General features: G+C 36.2%; 1 protein-coding gene across 1 annotated transcript in view; it reads right to left on the minus strand.

Annotated features, from left to right (window-relative positions):
- The window catches only part of GLIS3 (GLIS family zinc finger 3), a gene marked incomplete at both ends in the record, with an annotated part of 134743 nt that overhangs the window by 34937 nt on the left and 77253 nt on the right, over positions 1-22553 (minus strand). The window contains 2 exons of the mRNA XM_081321217.1: positions 3629-3739; positions 8701-8862. Coding sequence (XP_081177343.1) covers positions 3629-3739; positions 8701-8862 — 273 coding nt within the window. The remainder of the gene's footprint in view (positions 1-3628; positions 3740-8700; positions 8863-22553) is intronic.

The following is a 22553-nucleotide window of genomic DNA, read 5'->3' on the forward strand; positions in this document are numbered from 1 at the left end:
AGTGAGCCCACAAAATTATAAAATGTACCTATTTTCCCCAAAAGGCAGGTTTCTGCAATTAACAGTATATTCAGAATTGTTCTATTTTCATAGATTCAGATGACCTCATTTTAATAATATAAATTTCAACTTGATTAAATTATATCACAATTAAAATATGAAGCACCCATCGTAAATAATTATAATTATAAATAATTATATGGCTATTACAAACAATAGTAAAACCACTATGCCAGTGATGGCGAACTTTTTAGAGACTGAGTGCCCAAACTGCAACCCAAAATCCCGTTGGGTGCCTGGTGGGCGTGGCCCATTGCATGGGTGTGGCCCATTGTGTGGGCATGGCTGTGGTGGTAATGGCAGACTTGGTGGAACTAAAAAGTTCAATCAATCAATTCCAACTTTGCGAGATCTTTTTTTTCCCCGTGAGAAGTTGAAATTGATTGATTGAACCTTTTTTTTTCTGCACACGGCGGTGGAGGCCTAAAGCGAAAAGGTTTTATAAAACCCAGCTGAAGGCCTGGGACTGGGATGACGGTGCGTGTGCCCACAGAGAGGGCTCTGTGTGCCAGCACAGCACTATGAAATCAAAAACTATACCAGCATAGATGAAAACTGGTAAGTCTCTCTTTTAATATTTAATCCATGTTGAACTTAAAAAAATAATAATTTTACCTTCCATTGACTCAAGCTGGATAAAAGTACCAATGACAAATAAAATACCCACCTATTTTAAGTTTGGTTGGGGAGGTAGTGGAATGAAGCAAAGGGAATAGATTTTAAAAAATGCACAGATTTCAGGATTCAGAGCTTTGAGTTGAAACAAGCACCAAACTTAAGAGGGAAGGAGGAGATTTCACTCCTGAACTGGCCTTCTTGATCTAAAAAAAAAAAGGCGAGGGGATATGTGTACATGCATAGGTGTTCATATCCTCTCTCTCTCTCTCTCTCTCTCTCTCTCTCTCTCTCTCTCTCTCTCTCTCTCTCTCTCTCTCTCTCTCTCTCTCTCTCTCTGTGTGTGTGTGTGTGTGTGTGTGTGTTTGTGTGTGTATGAAGTCAATTGCTTCTCAGTGTCAGTTGCGTTAAGCAAGTATATCTGATATTAGCAAGGTTATGATAAACCTTTGATATCATAGAGCTGGAAGAGGTAATTGAGGCCATGGGATCAACTTGTTGCTCAATGCATTCTTCACATCAAGTGGAGGAGTATTGGCCATCTCCTTTGGAATTTGGTTCCACATCAAGAAAATGCCTTTGTTGTTAAGAATCTTAATTTAAGGCCACTGTTGTACGACCTGCGCTCTGATGACAGAGAACAACAGCTTTTTGGCTTCATTCTGTATGTCATTTGTTGAGGTAATTATAAAATGCTATCTTCCTCAAACCTTTCAAGTTCTTTGCAAAACAATTTCCCTAGCTTGACTTTCATCCATCCAGGCAGTGTAGGACTGGGAGACTCAGGTCTTCTCCCACCCTCAATCATGAAAGCTCAATGGGAGACTTTAGGCCCAGTCATTCTCTCTCCGCTCAGTCTGTCTTATGCAGTTCTTCAGGCAATAAAATAAAGGAAGATCCACATACAAACAAATCACCTTATACTATAATAATAGTGCCACTGTTGGAGGGCAAATTTTATCGTCTACAGACCTGGATTCAGGTTGCAGGTTATCTTGTTCAAGATCTGTTAGAATCGGGTTCGCCTGAGATGAAGAATATAGGCATTTGTAGTGCATGCCACAAGCTGCCCCCCTTTAGTGCAAGATCACAATACACTACAAAAGAGAATGCAATGCTGATGCTTTTAACTAGACCAACAGACATAGACATAGACATGATGCTGACCAAGGAGAAATCAACTGCTGGCAATCCTTCGAATAAGCTTGCATCCTATTTACATCATTTATTTTTTTCTCATAGCATCTAATTATAAAACTGGAATAAATGGTTAACCCTACTGAAAAGCCTCTTAGATGCATCCATAGGGAAGACACATTACTTGCAAAAACAAAGTTCATTAGCTTTCCTATAATCTCCTTGGATAGGGTATGCATTGATTGTACTAGTCTTAAGTATGCGTGGCATGTGGTGTTCATTCTACATTTGTACTAAAGGCTCAGCTGAATTCCCAGAAGGAAGAGCAAAATGCTATAATGATTCACTAGGATACTGGCAATATCAGCGTAACCACATGCTGACACAATTACTGAAAATCATTTCACTGGAATCTATAGCCGTGTTTATCATTAAGGTCTTGCCAAGATTTCGTGAAGTAAGAACATGGGTTTTGGCATATATCCTTGAATTTCTAATATGTTCATGGCATTTTGAAGGACAAGCTATATCTTAAGAGAGAAAATAATGTCATTTTATGGGCAAAGGGAAGGTTAAGAAAGCGGATTAGAGGCAGTCAAGCAGGATATATTAAACAAATCCATGACTAACTGGGTGTAACAGCAAAGGATCTCATTCTGTTCAGCTGAATGGTTGGGGCTGGATCTATTACTTCTTTGAGCTTTTTATCACCTTGGAATTTTTAAGGTTATTTTTTTTATGAATTCCCATTTTTGGGGAAAAAACAACCTTTTTATTAAGTCAATTTTGTTCTTTAATTAAAGACATAACTTTTTTTCTGACTTTCATTATTCCTTACATTTATTATACAAGAAAATATTTCAAAGAATGAAGCATGAAGTAAATGTCATTTTTAAGATTTTGTTAAGTATACTGTAACATTAATATTACACATTATAACTTCCAAGATATTTTCACGCTCTTTTGATTACTAACATGAATCCTTTTTTCTTTTTGTTCAGCAAATATATTCTGAATGTCAGCTGAAAGATTAAAAGAATGCAAAAGCAGAACAAGAACGAAGTCACATTATTATAAATAATTGAAGCTAAACTGAGTCTTCTATCCCATCCCATTTCATTCTTTGATGGACTGAGAGGCTACAGAATAGTAAAAAAAAAACTAACATGAGCCTGTAGGGAAAACAATATGCAATATATAGAGCAGAACCACATGTCTAAAGCAATAATAAATAACTATTTAGACATAAGAGATGCATTGTTTTATAGTCATAGGAAAGAACTGGAAGCCAATGTTGAAGAGGTTTGTCGCGGATTTCTTTTGAAATGAAATCTGATGGAATCTGATGTGGCAAAAACAATTGCTTAATTCATGGAGTCTGCCAATGTCTCTTCAAATATTGACTCAAAAATTATATAAAATGTATATCTTTAGGACAGATGAGTACAAAAGTTATACATACAAGAATGTGTGTATTTGAGGAAATAGTATACAAGATATTATTTATATAGACACACACACACACACACACACTTATGTACACAGAGACATACACATATAGTAGGAAAAGTTGTAAATGGACAATGTTAGATTTTTGGGGTGTTTTAATTGTAAAATGATGCAAAAGTTTTCCACTTACAACATACTAATGCATGCAGGCTAGAAACTATTCTGCTAGAATGTAAGTTCTCTATTCATCATTATCAGTGTGCAAACGAAAACTGTTTCTGTTGATGGCCATGTTATTACAGGTGCTTTTCATATGACTTTTAGAGCTGCACATGATTCACTTGGCAGAGAAGTCTATGAAGGTTACCTTTTTTCTGGCCTGCAAATCTTTAGAAGAGTGGGCCTTTACATGTTTTCTTAGAGAACTTGGATCTGTGTATCGTTTGGTGCAGCCAGGAATCTGACAAGCATAAGGTTTCTACAAAATGAAAAGAAATAACAAGTTACAATGTTGTACATTTTGAAATGGCAATACTGCAAATATCACTCATAAAACCAGAAAAAGAAAGACCATGAAGATTCTGGTACAGAAAAAGATAGCTAGAATGAAAGAGAATGAACATTTTTAATTTTATATGTTATATTTCTAATGTTATATTTTAACAGTGAGAGACAGAATAACAACAAAAAAAGCCAGAAAAACTCATTTCAATAAAGTTACAAACTGATTTGCATCTTAATGAGTGAAATATGTGTTTGACCCCTTCTCAAAACATGACTTAGTACTTGGTGCAAAACCCTTGCTGGCAATCACAGAGGTCAGACGTTTCTTGTAGTTGGCCACCAGGTTTGCACACATCTCAGGAGGGATTTTGTCCCACTCCTCTTTGCAGATCCTCTCCAAGTCATTTGAGGCTGACGTTGACCACTTGAACCTTCAGCTCCCTCTACAGATTTTCTATGGGATTAAGGTCTGGAGATTGGCTAGGCCACTCCAGGACCTTAATGTGCTTTTCTTGAGCCACTCCTTTGTTGCCTTGGCCGTGTGTTTTGGGTCATTGTCATGCTAAAATACCCATCCATAATCCATTTTCAATGCCCTGGCTGAGGGAAAGGAAATTCTCACCCAAGATTTGACAGTACATGGCCCCATCCATCGTCCCCCGAGCAGAAACACACTCCCAAAGCATAATGTTTCCACTTCCATGTTTGACAGTGGGGATGGTGTTCTTGTGGTCATAGGCAGCATTCCTTCTCCTCCAAACAGTGAGTTTAGTTGATGCCAAAGAGCTCGATTTTGGTCTCATCTGACCGTAAGACTTTCACCCAGTTCTCCTCTGAATCACTCAGATATTCATTGGCAAACTTCAGATGGGCCTGTACATGTGCTTTCTTGAGAGGGGGACCTTGTGGGCACTGCACGGCATAGTGTATTACCTTCAAGGCGTAGTGTATTACCAATTGTTTTCTTAGTAACTATGGTCCCAGCTGCCTTGAGATCATTGACAAGATCCTCCCATGTCTGGGCTGATTCCTCACTGTTCTCATGATCACTGAAACTCCACAAGGTGAGATCTTGCATGGAGCCCCAGGCGAAGGGAGATTGACAGTTATTTTGGGTTTCTTCCATTTGCAAATAATCGCACCAACTGTTGTCACCTTCTCACCAAGCTGCTTGGTAATAGTCTTGTAGCCCATTCCAGCCTTATGTAGGTCTATAATCTTGTCCCTAATATCCTTGGACAGCTCTTTGGTCTTGGCCATGGTGGAGAGTTTGGAATCTGATTGATTGATTGATTGATTGCCTCTGTGGATAGATGTCTTTTATACTTTAAGAGAGTGCTCCTAATCTCAGCTCATTACCTGTATAAAAGACACCTGGGAACCAGAAATCTTGCTAACTGGTAGGGGATCAAATACTTATTTCACTCATTAAAATGCAAATCAATTTATAACTTTTTTGAAATGAATTTTTCTGGTTTTTTTTGTTATTATTCTGTCTCTCACTGTTAAAATAAACCTACCATTAAAATTATAGACTGATCATTTCTTTGTCAGTGGGCAAACGTACAAAATCAGCAGGGGATCAAATACTTTTTTCCCCTCACTGAAAGCTCAATTCAAAACTTTTATTCACACATTCCTTCACTATGGAAAACCCATAGTCCTAACATTACACATGCTGATTCATTTCTTGGGACAAGAGCTATATGTGCAGCTAAATTCTGCACCAATTGAAAAATATTCCAAATCCCATGGAAGATTTCATAGCTGCAGCTCCAGGTCCAAAGGTTTTATTCCTGATGATTTCCAGGAAGCCTGCGGAATATGGGATAATTTGAAAGTGCTTAACTTCTGAGCAATAGCAATAGCACTTACATATCATTTCATAGTGTTTTACAGCCCTTTCTAAGTAGGTTTACAGAGTCAGCATATTGCCCTAATATTTTGTGTTCTCATTTTACTGACTTCAGAAGGATGGAAGACTGGTCAGCCTGCAATACTGCATTCTAACCACTACACTGCCATGGCTCATATAATCATGCTTGCATTTTGGGGAAATGGACGAGTAAAACTTTTGAGGCGGGTTATTATGTAGTATTTATATATAAACAAAGTTCAGTATGGTTGAGTAAAGATAAACCTTCTACAGGACCATGTACCAGTGGAATAAATATGCCATCAGTGGAAAAAAGGCAGAGGCAGAAAAGACTTATTTTACATTTAGCAGAGTCTTTAGTTCTGGTCAAAATGTGGTTGTCAGAATGGTTGTCTCATTGGCAACCGCCAACAGTGTGACTGAATTTATGGCCTGTTTTATGGGAATCGTGTGCAATGCATATAAAAGCCAGGTAGAGTTTCAGTTGCACTGTGGCATCCATCATTTTAGCTTTTATAACCATACCCTGCGGACATGCATTTTACATATTGATCAAATAAATTTTCTGCCATCTCTACTCGTACTTACAATGATGCATCCCTCATATAAAACTTTAGTTTAGTCAGAAAATGTATTTCTTTAGAAGTTGAGGTAAAGAAGTTGTAGTAAAAGTCCCAGACATAGAGATACAGAGGAAACCTGCTTCAGAAAGAGAGAATGAAGGGGAAAGGTTAGTCTGGGGTATGGCAGGCAAGGAAGAAATGAAGCACAAATGCTACATGCTAAAGCTTAAATATATTAAAAGTCATATAACAATTTTTCCAGAAAGTATAAAAACTTTTTTGAAATATCCATGCACTAATTAAAACATCATGGCTATGAACAATCTCTTTGGGGGGGGGGGAAATGAAAAAGTCAACATTTCTTATTTGTTTTTTAAGAACATATCCCATTTTTAACGTTTAATTTCTAAGAGTTGTTTCTATCGTCCCAATTGTCTTCATGGGTAACATTCCCTGTATCCTTGGTTTACGATGTTGTTCAGGGGTTTTTTCCCCTGTGGACCAGACACTTCCTGTTGATTTTTAGGTCCGATATATGTACTCACAGCGCATATATGTCTCATAACATAATATATAGAATACATGTTCTTCCTGTAATTGCAAATGATGGCACATCTGTTTTCCTCAAAGGAAAGCTCAGCTGAAGGCTAAATCAAAGCCCAGCTAAACGTATCTTCAACCTTTTCTTTTTTACTGCAACTTTCTAGTATTACTTTCCCAAAAATATACTTGTATAGCTTTTGCAAAAAAAGCAGCACTAGCAACATCACAGCCAGCTCTAATTTGGTCCATTCAGAGAGCCCATGTTATGGTTCCCAAATGAAGATTTCAACACTAATGCAAATGTGCTCCCAGCTGTGAATCTCATAGGTACAGCATGAAGCAACATACTCAGATAGGTTTTGGCATGAAATATACACCTCAAGTTATAAGATTGAACCTAAAGGGGGGCTATGCTACAATTATTTGGTGCATCTGAAATAATTTTGGGGATTTCAAAATCGAGCATACATACATAACTCGCATTGGTTCCCTATTTACTCTTGTATTATAGAAATTCCTAAATATTTTGAGTATATATGAGCGCTGTATGAAATCATTTCAAGAACTGCTTTTGAAGTGTTGATGTGTTGTGACCTAATAAAGGTTCTCTACAGTTGCATCATTTGAGCCAGTTTGGTCTAGCATTTATTATTATTATTATTATTAATTGAATTTCTAAGATGCCAGCCTAGAAAGTGGGAGACTGTGAGTTCAAGTCCTGCCTTAGCCATGAAAGCCAGCTGGATGTCTTTGGGCCAGTCAATCTCTTGCAGCCCAGCTCATCTCACAGCGCTGTTGTTGTGGGGAAAATAGAGAAAGATATCTTGAGTATGTTCACCACCTTGGGTTGTTTGTAAAAATAATACAAACAAATAATACAAGCAAACAAATAAATGTGTATGCTTAAAGGAAGATCCTTTGTTCAGGACTATTTCCATTTTGCTTCAGGAATAATCTCAACAGAAGTGTCTTCTGTGCAGGGACATTTGCGTTCAAATGTCATTGGAAGTATCCTTATGACAGCATCAGGCTATCTACAGGACACAATGCTCAATGTTTCAAGGCGTTGGGTTCAGATGGGTGCTTTTATTGTTTTATGAACTACATGCCTGTAAATGCCCATCTATCTTTCCCCTAAACATAAGAGCATAATTTATTTTCTGTATCAGGACCCATGGTCTTCAGTCTCAATTTTGCACCACCTCTGGCATGGTATGTATGAGAAGAAGCACTATATCATATTTATTTATTTAATAACTATACAGTAATATACTGTAGCCTCTGTTTCTTCATTCAGATCTACTCCTCTTAAGTTTTCTGCATATCTCTTAAGGCAATCAAAACATGCCCTATGTGGAGCTTAGAAGCAGGAGTATCTGGATGCCCTAATGCAGTCTTTTTCACCTGGGGTTCCATGTACTCAAGACTTCTGTGAGAAATTGTGAGGGGTTCTGCGAGAGATTGTGAAAAAACTTTTTTATATGTTTAATGTATCATGAGCAGCAGATATAATATTTTTATGCAGGCATTTCCTGGGACCTGAAAATTATTTCAAAGGTTCCTCAAGGGGGGGGAGGTTGAGAAAGGCTACCTTAATGTGATATATGGAAAGCTTTGTTTAAAGGCTGATGGATTTGTGAAAGAGAAATGGGTGAGCGAACTGGAGAACACTGCCCTATATCACAACAAAACTAATTTGCATCTTATAGAATAAAAATGCTGTATATAGTAGGCAGCCTGAGCCTCTTAGACTTATAAAAAGAAAGGTCTGTCACAATGATCTCTTTTCTTATAACAAGAACTGAATTTCAAAGCAACCTGAATAACATGTGCAAACATCCTTCTACCGTGGTTCCACTGTAAGTCCCCATTCTATGTGCACTTAATAAACAATGTCTGCAAGACATCAGTCAGGATAGCAAAATATTATCTAAAATCATATTCTTCCCTTACAGTGTCCAGGTGCGTCCTCTGATGCTTGGCTCGGTCACTTGAATTACTGAATGCTTTATGACAGCCTTGATGCTGGCAAAGGTAGGGTTTTTCTCCAGTGTGGCTCCTTAAGTGAATCTTCAGATTTTCTAGTCTAGAAAAGGCCTTCTTGCAGCCTTCGAACTGGGAAACAAAATAATATTTCTAAGATTAAAGGAAGTGATTTCCCCCCCTCTTTTTTGCACACAAGCTGCCTACTGTATGTATTCATGTTAACTGCTTAAAAGTTAGTATTTAACCATTGCAGATGTTTATTAATGCATGTCATAAAGAGAAGTCTACTGTCCCTGCTTCTGCAAATTAATGGATTCATCCATGTTTCTGAAAAGAGCAGATATAAATGCTTTAAATGTGCATGATCACTCCTAATTTCTCCACCTACAGTAATTTACTGAGTATCAACATGGGGCATATAGTGCTGGATTTTCAGACAAATTCTTAAGGAGTATACTAGAGTCAGTTTTAGATGTGGTCAAACAACACAGAAAGTCATTAACAATACAATTATATATCTTTTTTCAGAAATACGGTAATTGAGTTAATTAGGACTTACTCTCAGATAATTCAGCCAATTTACATCTCTGTGCCTATATAACTATCACATACTGCAGCATAGGATACAATTGTAACCTAAAAAATGAAGCAAAATAGAAATCTAACATGGCCTAATTGTTTGTATAAAAGTAAGATTATGCTTTAGCACCCATACATCTGCCTAAAAATTTTATACATTATTTATTTATTTTATTTATTTGATTTATATACCGCCCTTCTCCTGAAGGACTCAGGGCGGTGTACAGGGCAATAAAAATAAGAATACAGGTTACAAGATTTAAAGTTAAATGATTCTGCCCAATGTTGTAGGTTAGTTAAAATAATGTTAGAACCCAAATTAGCGATGCACTTAATACTACATATTTCTTTTCTGTGTAGAACAAAAAAATTCTCCCTTTATCCTTCCCCTCAATGCTGAATATTTTTTGGAATAAGTTCCTTTCCATAAGCATCTGCTACTAAATCCATGACAAGGGGTATTGGAGCATTTTCAAAAATATCATAATAGAGAAAAAGATTAGAATCATGCTTTCTGAACATAACATGAAAAGTTTCATTTGATAAATGGGTTTAAACTAAACTTAAGCTTAGTTTGTTTATACCTTACAGAGCTATAATTAGATGAAGCAAGAAACTAAGTTTTCTTCAGTCACATTTTCAAACTGAAATGTTAATAACTTATGAGTTATTATATATAGGTTTGAAGATCAAGTAACAACTTTTTCTGCAATTCATCATTTTAATACATGTCAACTTTTTGCTGTTTTTAAGCCTATTGGAGAGAAGTAAACCTGAGCCATTTGGCTTTATGGAAGTATTAACATATGATAATAATATTCATCATCATAATCTTTAAAATGTTTTCCTAATTATTATTTTGTATTTGGTATCGTATATCCAAACTGAAGCTGTAATCTAACTCAGAAAGGCAATTGTTGGACCACTACATTTTATTGTTCTTGTCAGTAAAAGTCAAATGGTGTGAGAAATATATTTAAATATAGAACCCTAAGTTACTATGTTAATTTAAATTGAAAAGTTTTGCATATATAGAGAAGCTATGCAAACAGTTGTATATTCATAATAAAATCAATGAGATTTTTGTTTTGTTTTCCTCTTGGATTTGTTGCAAGTTTTCATAAATCTCCCATTTCAGTTACTACTGGATATTATTTCATTTAGAAAAAATAATCCGTAAATACCTTTTCTTAACTGAGGGAAATATAATTTATTTGTATTGTGCACAATGTTTTATTCTGACTCCTTCCTTTCTCACCAAATGCCTCTGCAGAGGATTCCGTTTATAGTAGTTGACAGTGCTTTTTTTGTAAAAGAAAAAGGTGCCGGAACTCACACATGTCATACAACCCGCCTTGCCTACCCTACAATGTTCCATCCAAAAAAGGTGCCGGAACTCCGTTCTGAGCGTTCTATGAGAAAAAAAGCCCTGGTAGTTGACCCCTTTGGGGGAAGAACTTAACCCTTTGTATAACTGACTAAAACCAGAGCAGTGCAAGCAGATTAAGGCTGACTTTATTTCATTTCTGATCCTCTCTTATTCATCACTGATTAACTGAGCTCACTTAGTTCTTTCAAACAGCACCATTTTTGAATTTTTCTACAAGCCTTTCATAAACACAAATCAGAAAGATTTTATACATACATACATACAGTACCTCTCTCTCTCTCTCTCTCTCTCTCTCTCACACACACACACACACACACACACACACACACACACACAGAGAGAGAGAGAGAGAGAGAGAGAGAGAGAGAGAGAGAGAGAGAGAGAGCAAACACTAGTTCATCAGGAGTGAAAAAAGATAAAGACATGCATGCAAAGGAATGTAGACATGCTCTATGGAATTGCCCTGATCCACCATCCTCAGACAAGCCAATTGTAAAAAAACATACAAAATTTTGAGAGTCAGTTTATCCACAAGTATATACAGTACCAAGTAACAAATACTGTATATTACTATATATTACTATAAAGCACCATTGAGAAGTTTTAAATGAGAAGCAATATATAAAATCAATCAATCAATAAATAACACAGTATAATGTTGCTCAGGTAATTTAACATGTGCATTTAAAACTTTCCCCACTGCTTCATCAAAATAATCAAAATACTGCCTATATTCATCTGTTATATTCATCTAATAGCAATATCATAATTTTAAGGTACTCATGTTTTTAAAGAGAAATCCTGAAAACGAAGGGAGGCATCTTTAATGATAAAGCAAAACTTGTGTACATTAATATTTAAATACAAGATATTGGGCTCTGTTTTATTCAGAATGCAATTCCCTAACAGTCTAAAATTCATTCCCAGTGGAATGTCTTAAACATAAGTATTATCCTCAAAATGTTGGCTGGACAATCTCAGTCAAGAGAGATAGGATTTGAATTAATTAAAGCTGAAATCGTTATGAATATTTACCAGGAAAAAAGATACAGCTTAACTGTAGATAAGAACATTTAGTCAGGTTTTTATCTCTGCAATTGCACTCATAAGCTAATTTACCTTTCAGAACAACGATATTCACATCTGCTTTTGCATAAACCTAAAGAGAATTGTCCAGATTATACCTCATTTGCACTATATAAGCCTACATAAATGATAAATACATACACAAACACACCTATATTTTATGCTTCTAGATTGCTCATCTCCCTCAAAGAGGGGCTCTGGGCGGTGTACAGCATAATCAATATATAAAACAGCATATATTCTGGCTTGTAAAAATAATTATCAAACTAACCTGTTTAGAACTGGGCTTCAATGAAACTTTGCAAATACAGTCTTAATTGACTTAGCTGTTGTTTCTGTGAAGATAATTAATATTACAGCAAATTTCTTGGAAAAGAATATTTCTGTATATATCAGCTGCTAATAATTTCAAATCCATATGGAGCAATCAAAAGGAAAAGAGAACTTGGAAATTAGCTCTCTAGAAAATAGCTTATTAGGAAAAATTAGCTTTGTATTTTTTTTTCCTATTCTGTACCTTGGTTTTGGTCTCATTTTTATTTAGAGTTAATATTATTGGCATAAGCTTCTAATGATATCCAGCTGAAGATGATATGCTACCCCAAAGACTCATTATGTTCAACATTCAACATTTCATGCAGATACTCATCCTAACACTCTTACATGGGAATAAATCTCACTGATATCAAGGGGTTTGGAGTAAGCTCTTTTGCGTATCTGATCTTACTGTTATTCAATCACTTCTGACTGTTTGTGAACTTGACAAACAGTATTATGCAAGGATAGTCTGTCAGTAACTGCTTCTTTGAACTCATGCTTGTGTTAAGCTCATGCTTGTGTCATCAGTGTAGTGATTACATCTAGCCCATTTGTCTTCGTTTGATCTCGTTTTGATTGCCTCTGATTTTTCCAAGCATGTGGGAAATGATCCCTGCTTTTTTTATTATATGTTTAAAGTACTAAAGCTTTAGCTTTGGCTTCATTGTCAGTGCTCCATTGATTAGTCTGATTTTAGCTTATCTAGTATTATGCGTCCTGTTTGCAGTCCAACGTATTCTCAGCAATTTTCTCCACAACCACAATTCATATTTAAAAAGACCAGTCTTTCTGATGAAACTGTTTTCACAACTCTATGCTATAACATATAATAGCTCTATAAAGCCCGATAAAGCATGGGGCCAGGCTACTTATGAAACCAACTTCATCCCCATCACAAGAGCTGTCATGTTCGATCAGGCAGGAAAGGCATGCTGCAGACCCCATCAGTCAAAGAATTTCAACTGGAGGGCTCTAGGAAGACAGCTTTTTCTGCCACTGCCACCACATTATGGAACATCCTTTCCCCAGAGGTGAGGCAGACCCCTACCCCACTGTCCCAGTCTTCCATAAAGGGTCAAAATTTAGCTCTGCAGCCTTGCATGGGGGGCGGGGAGACAAGGGACCAGGCAATTCTCGGGCTGGTTGGTCTTCCCTCTGTCTTTATTGGACAATGTTAAATGGTCATCTTAGAATTTATATCTTTGAAATTTTATAATGTTATAATCTCACAATTTTAAAGTATTTGATCTTAAGTTATTTTTAATATTCCAATGTTAACTTTAATATTCCAATGCTGCTGTGTGTGTGTGTGTTTATAAATAGAGAGAGAGAAGAAGATGGCGATAACTAGGAGTCATTACTCAAGTGACCAAGAGAAAAACAAAATCTAAAACAAATAAAAAGTATGTGAAAGCAGCTCAGACAGATACTTCCTTAATAGATATGTGTATAAGGGGAGGAGATACAGCACAATCAGACTTGCAAGGTTCTGTTATACTCACACTCATTAAAAATAGTCTTAGCTTACTTCCATATAGTTTCTGGTTGCTTTGTACTTAAGATATGTTTTTCCCTTTGTCACTTTGGTAATGGATCTTGCCTATATCAGTCAAAGGCATCTTCCTTACTCTCTGCAATAATACTATCCCTCAGAACAAGTAAAATTAGCTGTATCCATGCTGGGATGTAACTGATTTAAAAATACTGGGAGAATTAGATGGTCCTGGAGAAATTTGGCTCTAGGCTATTTTATTAATTTATTACTTATCTGATTTATATAGCAACTCATCTCACATGACAAACTGTAGGCAACAGACAATAGAAGATAAAATACCTAATATAAAATTAAAAACACATAGGACCCAAACAACATAAAAACAACCATCAGCAAATCCAAGAGAAGAACTCTAGCGCAGTCTCAGGCACAAACATCTGAGTCCCTTTCAAGGATTTGTGAAAAGCTAGCAAGGTTGGTGCAAGTTTATCAGCACCCAAAAGCAATGGAAGCCAATGAGGATTGAAAGCAATGGTGTCCCATGTGTCAAGTAACCCATGGCACTGACTGCCTACACTATTGCATTCTGCACCAACCGAAGCTTCCAAATACTCTGCAAGGACAACCCCATGTAGAGTATGCTATAATAGTCCAATAAATTGTTATGCACAAGCATAAGTATCTTAGCTTTGGGTTGGTAGGTAGTGAACTACCAATGAAGATTTGTCTGTGAAGTTCTCAAAATAGAACATTCACCATCTCCGATGGCATCTCCAGGGCCACCTTCAATCCCTCAAATATCTTTAAGGGTCATAGCTAACAATCACAAGCTAAAAGGACATTGTGGTGTTTGATGTGAGGTAAAATCTAAACAATACAGTTTGTATTATGATGTTACAATACAGTTTATCATTTTCTGTCCTCCTTGAATATTCTTGTTTAAAAGCTGAAGCACTGTCATTATTGTTGCAATCTGCACTATTTTGGTGAACTTTATTTTAATCTGCAGACTTGTGCACATTTGAAATGTTGTCTCATGAAAAGCAATAGGAATTTCTTGTAGGTACTCAGGCAGAGTGCATTATATTTAAAAATGAAACTATTATTGTTTAGTAAAAAAAAGCAAGGAAAGGAAAACAGCAATTTCTCCTCTTTGATCACTTAATAATACAGCCTTTTAAAAAGAACTAAAATGCATTGAAATCTCTATAAACATGCTCTTTATGACCAAAAGCATCATTTACCTAATGGAAGAGACAGTCCTTAAAATAAATGGTTATGTTTTAATGTCTTCAATATGTTTAGATAAATTAACATTGATTTTAATTACAACTTGAAGAGTTCTTACTAAAATGAAACATTGGGTTTAATGTAATTGGCTGTTATTTATTCTCAGTGACATTGGTTTTAAATGACTGGCATAGAAAATCAGAGTGTGAACAGATAGAAATATCTCCACTAAAATGAAATCTGTCTATTCAGACAGGAGAAGACTGGCTTAGAAACTTCACTAAATAAATTAGCAACCAAGTACAGTCTTGTGCTTTTATGTATCTTCATTTTTGCAGTTAAAAAAATAAAAACAGATATGCCAATGATAGGTTTGAACTTCACATGAGCAGGAGCATTTAATTTATAGAAGGGAAACTTAACTAAAACGGCATAGGTTATAGTACTATGGTAATGTAAGAAATGTAAGAAATGCATAGATTTTCCCTAACACTATGTTACTTCACATGTGGGCTTTCTACTGCTTTTCCACTCTGGGAAAAGGAAAATCGTTATTTGACCCAGCTAGATTTATATTCCACCTGCCTTGGTGGAGCAGTGGGCTAATGCCTCCTTAAGTAACACCAGCTGCCTGCAATTAGTGCAGGTTCGCATCCCACCAGGCTCAAGGTTGACTCAGCTTTCATCCTTCCGAGGTAGGTAAAATGAGGACCCAGATTGTTGGGGGCAATAAGCTGACTTTGTAATAATGCCGCTTGGGGTGTGTGTGAAAGCCCTAACAAGCAGGCATATACATAGAATGAAGGCTACTGCTAAGCTTGTAAGCCGCCCTGAGTCTTCGGAGAAGGGCGGGATATAAATGGAATTAAAATAAAATAACATAAATAAATAATCGTGTTAATATAACCTCTGCTTCTTCATTCCATTCCATTCCATTCCATTCCATTCCATTCCATTCCCCTAAGTCTATCTATCTCAGTTTAGGCAATCAAACCATGTCCTATGTAGGACTCTGCTCTTAGCTGAAATGCCATGAATTTTGGGAAAAAGCAGTGCATTGACATTGGAGGATTATGGGAGTATTGCTAAGTACAAAACAAAACTAGCTCTATCTTATAACACAAAAATACACAATAGGCAGACTGAGCCTGAGTTATAAGAGAAAATAAGATAGTAGAGAAATTTAACTGGGAGTGAGGTGGGCAACAGCTGTATGGTAATCTGACAAAATTGTACTCTTATTTATCACACAACTCATTTGAACTATTCAGTTCTGATCTATTCCTTGACTGTTTAAAATGTTTTACTTGTCCTTAATATTATACATAATACTGCTCTAGCATCAAGAAGAGAATAGACAGGGAACATTGGTTCTCCATGAATACAAATTCTGCAGTGTCCCTCAAAGTTTAAGAGGTATTAAAAAAACAGTTTATTTTGATACAAGTTAACAAACAAATTCTTAGATTAGTAATTATATTTTCTCCAAGATTACCAGCAGAATAATTGGACACCATAGAGAACATGAGCTATTTTTCAAGATGATTTTTACTATCAATATTAAAAAAAATAATATTTTACTTTTAACTTAAAATTTTACTGACAAAGCATATGCCTAAAAAATGAAACAATGCAAAGTAAAAAAAAATTGGGGTTTGTGTGGAAAAGGCATTTAAATCACTGAAGACTGAATGAATGAACAAATGAATAAATAAATCCACCAAAATTAATACAATTCAAATTTTGAAATTTAAAATTTTGAGATTTCCCCTTATTTTTTACATTATCAATATTATAGCATTATACAAATTATTACAATTTAATTTTTAAGCAATTAATTAAAGCTAGAGAATACAGAATCTTATTTTCCAATCTTGCCTCAGAGCTAGTTCAAATACAGAGCTGATAAATTTCATTTTGTCAGCCTTTAATATCCGATACACACCTATCCTTTTCAGAATATAAAATCAAGTTTATTGCAACAATCTCTTCCTAAACTGATAAATTCCAAACTTCAGCAATATAATTTAACACTCATTAATGTGCTTAAACTCAATTCTGCCTGTCTCCTCCCCCAAGTAATAGGAAACTACTTCTGGACAGGCCCAAAATATTTGTAGTAATGTTCCTGCACATTTACTACATATTCAGCATTTTAAAAATGGCCAACTTATTCAACCTCATTGAATGCAACATATTCCACAAAGCTGATTTTTAGGGCATATGAAATGTACTTAGCATTTCTTTAAACCTCAAACCACTTATTTTGTAACACTGGATATTCTCTATGTTCCAGATTCCTTAAATATTACCAGAGAATATTTCTGTCATTTAAAAATGTTTTTTAAAACTTTTCATAATAATATAAATGTAGTAATAAAATATTCAATTATACAATTATAAAATGTATACAATTAAATCATCGTATACATTGTATAAATTGGCATAATTATACAGTATTTGTATAATACAATTATACAATATATAGAATTATACAATTAATTGGGATAAATAATTTTTAAAATGTTTTTAAAGTATCATTGCTTAACAGTTGATTAAGGATACCTCTTTTTCATACTATTTTTTTTCCCAAAAAAGTGCTTTCCCCACCACATCTAAACAAGAATAATTCTAAAATTGCAGTTCCTTACAAGATGTAATTTCAGATTTTAATATCTTTCACAATAAGGCCCAAATAGGTCTAACTGCTTTAAGTGCTAAAACTTATCAGAACATTCCAATTAAGGCCAAGAGCCTGCCAAGACTCTGAAGGTACCAAGTAATCTAAATTGAGCCCCAATTAAACTAATATCACTATACTAAATGTTTAAAATCAGGAAAATAATCTGGAAGTATGTGTGAAACAAGCAATTACATAGATCAGATCAATGTAAGCCTATGTTATCTATTATGTCAACCTATTTTAGAAACACTTTTCTAAGATGACTATAAATACAATTATAAATATTTCATTAACTCTGCCCATATGATTTGTAGACTAAAGTTTTTAGGTCCCAGAAATGTGAAGTGACATCATGGCGAAATCTTCTGTTTCTGGCTATTATATGATTTGTAAGCAAAGAAACGTTTTTCTAATCATTATCACATTCTGAAAGCATCCTGAAATTCTGTACTCCAGTACTTCAAGGTACTCTGTACTACAATCTGTTTAGTTTCCAATGAAACACTGATTTATTTATAAAACACAAAAATAAAACATTCCATACAAATATAATAATCTCAAACTGAAGGTTCCAGATAGCATAAATTATCTGAAAAGTATCTTAAACAAAGAACCAGTGAAAGTTTTAGCAGCATAATTTCAATTGCATTCCAACTTTTTCTTTCTAACTTTAGCCCGATTCTTTTTATTAGCTCGTAAATTAGAGGTACAAAAGGCAAAATAAATACTACAGAGCAGACGGTTTGATGTGGAGAAAGAGTAAAGATCAAGACTGAAAGTTTAAGAGGTGTGCATCTGGCTGGTGGCCAGGAATTTCCTACCTCTAGCATAAGATAAATAAGAAGTTTATTATTTTTTCTTTGATGCTACAATGTAAATCAACTCCTAAAAGAAATAGTTAATTGCATCGTAGCCCTTATGATTTTTTTTTTACAATTCAGAATTTATGTTCAGTATTCTAAAAATGAATCTTTACATCTTGCAGAGGATGGTTAAACACTTATAATTACAATCCTTAAAAAACCTCAGTTTTTTCTGAGAAGGAATTCAACACTAACAGGTGGCTCTCTACATGATGCTATTATTTGATCCAACTATATTAGCATTTCACACCTTTTCCTTTTATGTAATAATCCGATATGGGAAACATCCTGCATTTTCATCAGAGGCACTCTCACATTCATTCAGTTTAAAGAGATTGAATAAATGTAGCCTAATATTTAGAATGTGGGCAGTATTCTTTCATTATTGCAGTTGTTTCTAATTCTTTTTTTGCTTGGTGTGAAGTGCAATAAAGCAGGACATTTGATTTGAGAGAAAAATGGCCAGAAAGAATAGCTGAATTAAAAGAAAATGCAAGGAAGTTTTATTTCAATGTTCAATCAGTATTTCAGTCAGTGGGAGTCCCAGAAGTTTCTACTTTTCACTCCTCAAGTAAATCATATGCAACTGTGTTGCAAAATTTTAATATGTACTTTGTTGCTTAGTAAACATTTTCTATTTTTTTTTGTTTAGCCGCCTCAGCTTTTTCCAATTAGTTTTTTTTGTTCAGAAAAGAATTATTACTTGTATTCTACAAGTAAGAATATAATCTAGAAATATACTACTGTAGAGGTCCTTTTCAAAAAAGGCTGAGCATCTGTTGTGATTCAGGGTCAGCCTGTGGGTTCGGCAGTTGGGTCGGACGACTCAGAGGAGGAGGGGGGTGTTGAAGACCTTGCTGATGATAGCCCTCAGGCAGGCCCCTCCCACTTGGTCACCATGGAGACCCAGCTGTGTGAGCCTGACAGTGTGGATGAAGATGACCCACAGCTGGCCCTGTTCAAGGACGCCCGACGCAGGAGGCAGTCAAGTAGGAGTAAGCAGAGGAAGGCAATGGGGCTTCTCGGAAGGAGGGCGAGAGAAGCCACGCCCTGAACTCTTTATAAAGGACTTGTGTGGGGAGGGATGGTTTGCTGAAAGCAACCGCTCAGATAGTGTTTCAAAGCTCCGGTATCTTGGTTCGTGTCTTGTTTGTTTTTGTAATAAATTTGGCAGACGTATTCCAGCCTCTTGCCGTCCGTAAAGGGGTTGCCTTTTCTGCAAGGCCGGTAGCAGGCTGGTACAGAACAGCGCCAAAGAATTGAGGCCTTTGAACTATGGTGCTGGAGAAGACTCCTGTGAGTCCCTTGGACTGCAAGGATATCAAACCGGTCAGTCCTAGAGGAGATCAACCCTGACTGCTCTTTAGAAGGCCAGATCCTGAAGTTGAAACTCAAATACTTTGGCCACCTAATGAGAAGGAAGGACTCACTGGAGAAGAGCCTAATGCTGGGAAAAGTTGAGGGCAAGAGAAGTGTTCTGTACCAGCCTGCTACCGGCCCTGCAGCAAAAGCAGGGACAACCCCTTTACAAACGGCAAGAGGCTGGAATTACGCCTGCCAAATTTATTACCACAAAAACAAACGGAACAAGACAAACCAAGAAACAGGAGCTTTAAGAAACATGAACTATCCAAGCGGTTGCCTTCAGCAAACCAGCCCTCCCACACATTCCCCTTATATAGAGTTCAGGGTGTGGCTTCTCTCTGCCTCCTTCCGAGGAGCCCCATTGCCTTCCTCTGTTTACTCCTAATTGACTGCCTCCTGCGTCGGGCGTCCTTGAACAGGGCCAGCTGTGGGTCATCTTCATCCACACTGTCAGGCTCACACAGCTGGGTCTCCGTGGTGACCAAGTGGGAGGGGCCTGGCTGAGGGCTCTCATCAGCAAGATCTTCAACCCCCTCAGCAAGGTCTTCAACACCCCCCTCCTCCTCTGAGTCGTCCGACCCAACTGCCGAACCCACAGGCTGACCCTGAATCACAACAAGAAGAAGGGGACGACAGAGAATGAGGTGGCTGGATGGAGTCACTGAAGCAGTAGGCGTGAGCTTAAATGGACTCCAGAAGATGGTAGAGGACAGGAAGGCCTGGAGGAACATTGTCCATAGGGTCGCGATGGGTCGGACACGACTTCACAACTAACAACAACCTTTTCAAATCTGAGACTATATTTTGCTATTATATGCAAAACACAAATTGGAAAAGGAAACTTTTATTTGGCTTAATTTTGTTCACCAGCAGATGACAGCTTTCATTATGTGGAATAGCATCCTAAACTCATGATTAATAAGACAACATTCTCATATATTATCAGCTGCTTTTTCTATTAAAACAAATACATTTTCTTTAGCAGTAGCACAGATCCACCCTGAGGTGCACAACTCCTTGTTCCAATGAAATGGAGTAGAAAAAAATGTTTCCTTGTAACTAACAGATAGTTTAATCAATGCAGCCTTGCTTTGAATTAACTCTATAAAAAGAAAGAGATTGCATTACCACAACTCTGTCCTTTTGAAAACAACAAATAATTGCTTTAAAAAGATTAACTAATATTTATATACCTTTGTGCTGCTTGCATCTATTTTTTCTTATATTCTAAAGCTATAACAGCAGATTACAAATGAATAGATTAAATGCAGATCTGCTGCTATCTTTCACGTATAGATAATTTAGTTTTATATATCATGTTGTCAGTTTTAAAATTTAAGATTAAAAGAACATTTTCACTAGCATGCAAAAATCCCTGACAATTTTCAAATGATCATAATTCTAAATGCTATTCATATAGCCAACTTCTTCATTACAATCTGCTTAACTTTATCCCATGATTGTGGATTGAAAGCTTTGATTGTTCTTCTCGATGTCTTACTAGATAAAATGGACTGGCTTGAAAAAAAAGACTGTGGATACTTTTGTATGCTTAAAAATGCTGGTTGTAACCTTCTACCTCACCTCTGCTGAATGGTAAAATTGACTTGCCAAAGAGAATTTGGGATTTTTGACACATTCCCTGTTTAGCTGAGCTAACCAATTATTCTGTACTTGCTATCAAGGGGCAGACTTTTCTTCCTAAGGTCATTAAGCTTGTCAAAACCAATTTGTCACCACAACTGCTGACCCTTATTGCCTCTGACAGCAGCACAAATTCAAGCTAAACAGTTGCGTAAGAAGGATGTAAATGACAGATCAATGTCTTCTAGCATGTTTTCATGTATGGTGTTCAGTGGACTTCTGACCTTATAAAAAGGAGGCAATTGTATCATTGAAGTTACTTGAGTTAAAAAGCAAAAAAAGGACACGAAGCACTCTTTGGAGAGGCATACTAGCTGCCAGGTACATTTTAATTTCAGTAAACTGGTTTCATTCACACACACACATATTTCAGCATGGTTCAGAGCTCTTTTTAAAAAAGTGATGAAAATATCACTATGCCCATAATTCAGATCTCATAAAAAAACAACCCCACACAAAACCCATACACACAAGCAATAGCTTTAAAATAATTCAAACACATACAGTGTATTCACTGGTACTCATTCATATTGCCTGAATTTGCTGGTGAAGACATGCTATGGAAGTCTACGGAGATTCTCAGTCATTTAGATCATAGTAGTCCCAAAGATACTGAAGAACTGAAGAAGCTTCTTGGATGAGAAGCAAAACATTTTCAAGGAAAAAGCCAAGAAAGTCAAGTTACCTTTTCAACAGCACCTTTGCAACATGCTGTTGAAGTAAATACATTCAAATAGTTATTCTCCAGAAGAAGTACCCTCTAAAATATAGAATCACCTATCAGTATGGTTGTATGACTTTTCTTTCTTTCTTTTTCTTTCTTTCTTTCTTTCTCTTTCTTTCTCCTTCCTTCCTTTCCACATTATTTTTACAAAATAATTCAAGGTGGTGAACATATCAAACACCCCTCCTTTCCCCTATTTTCCCCACAACAAGTATCCCATAAGGTGAGTTGGGCTGAGAAGAGAGTGACTAGTCAAGGTCTCTTTCTGTCAACCATAATGAGTTTCTGAAAAGTACTGAGTGCATCATATACTCATGGCTCTCTGTAATATTACTAGATGAAGATCACTTGGTATTTCCTTTGATGGAGAATGATTGGGATGGCATTGCTTTTGAGGCAATGAGAAATGATCTATGTTCGCACCCAACTATTCAGCATAGCAC

Source organism: Vipera berus (assembly GCF_964194415.1).
Source record: "Vipera berus genome assembly, chromosome: 2".
In the NCBI taxonomy this organism is placed as follows: Eukaryota; Metazoa; Chordata; class Lepidosauria; order Squamata; family Viperidae; genus Vipera; species Vipera berus.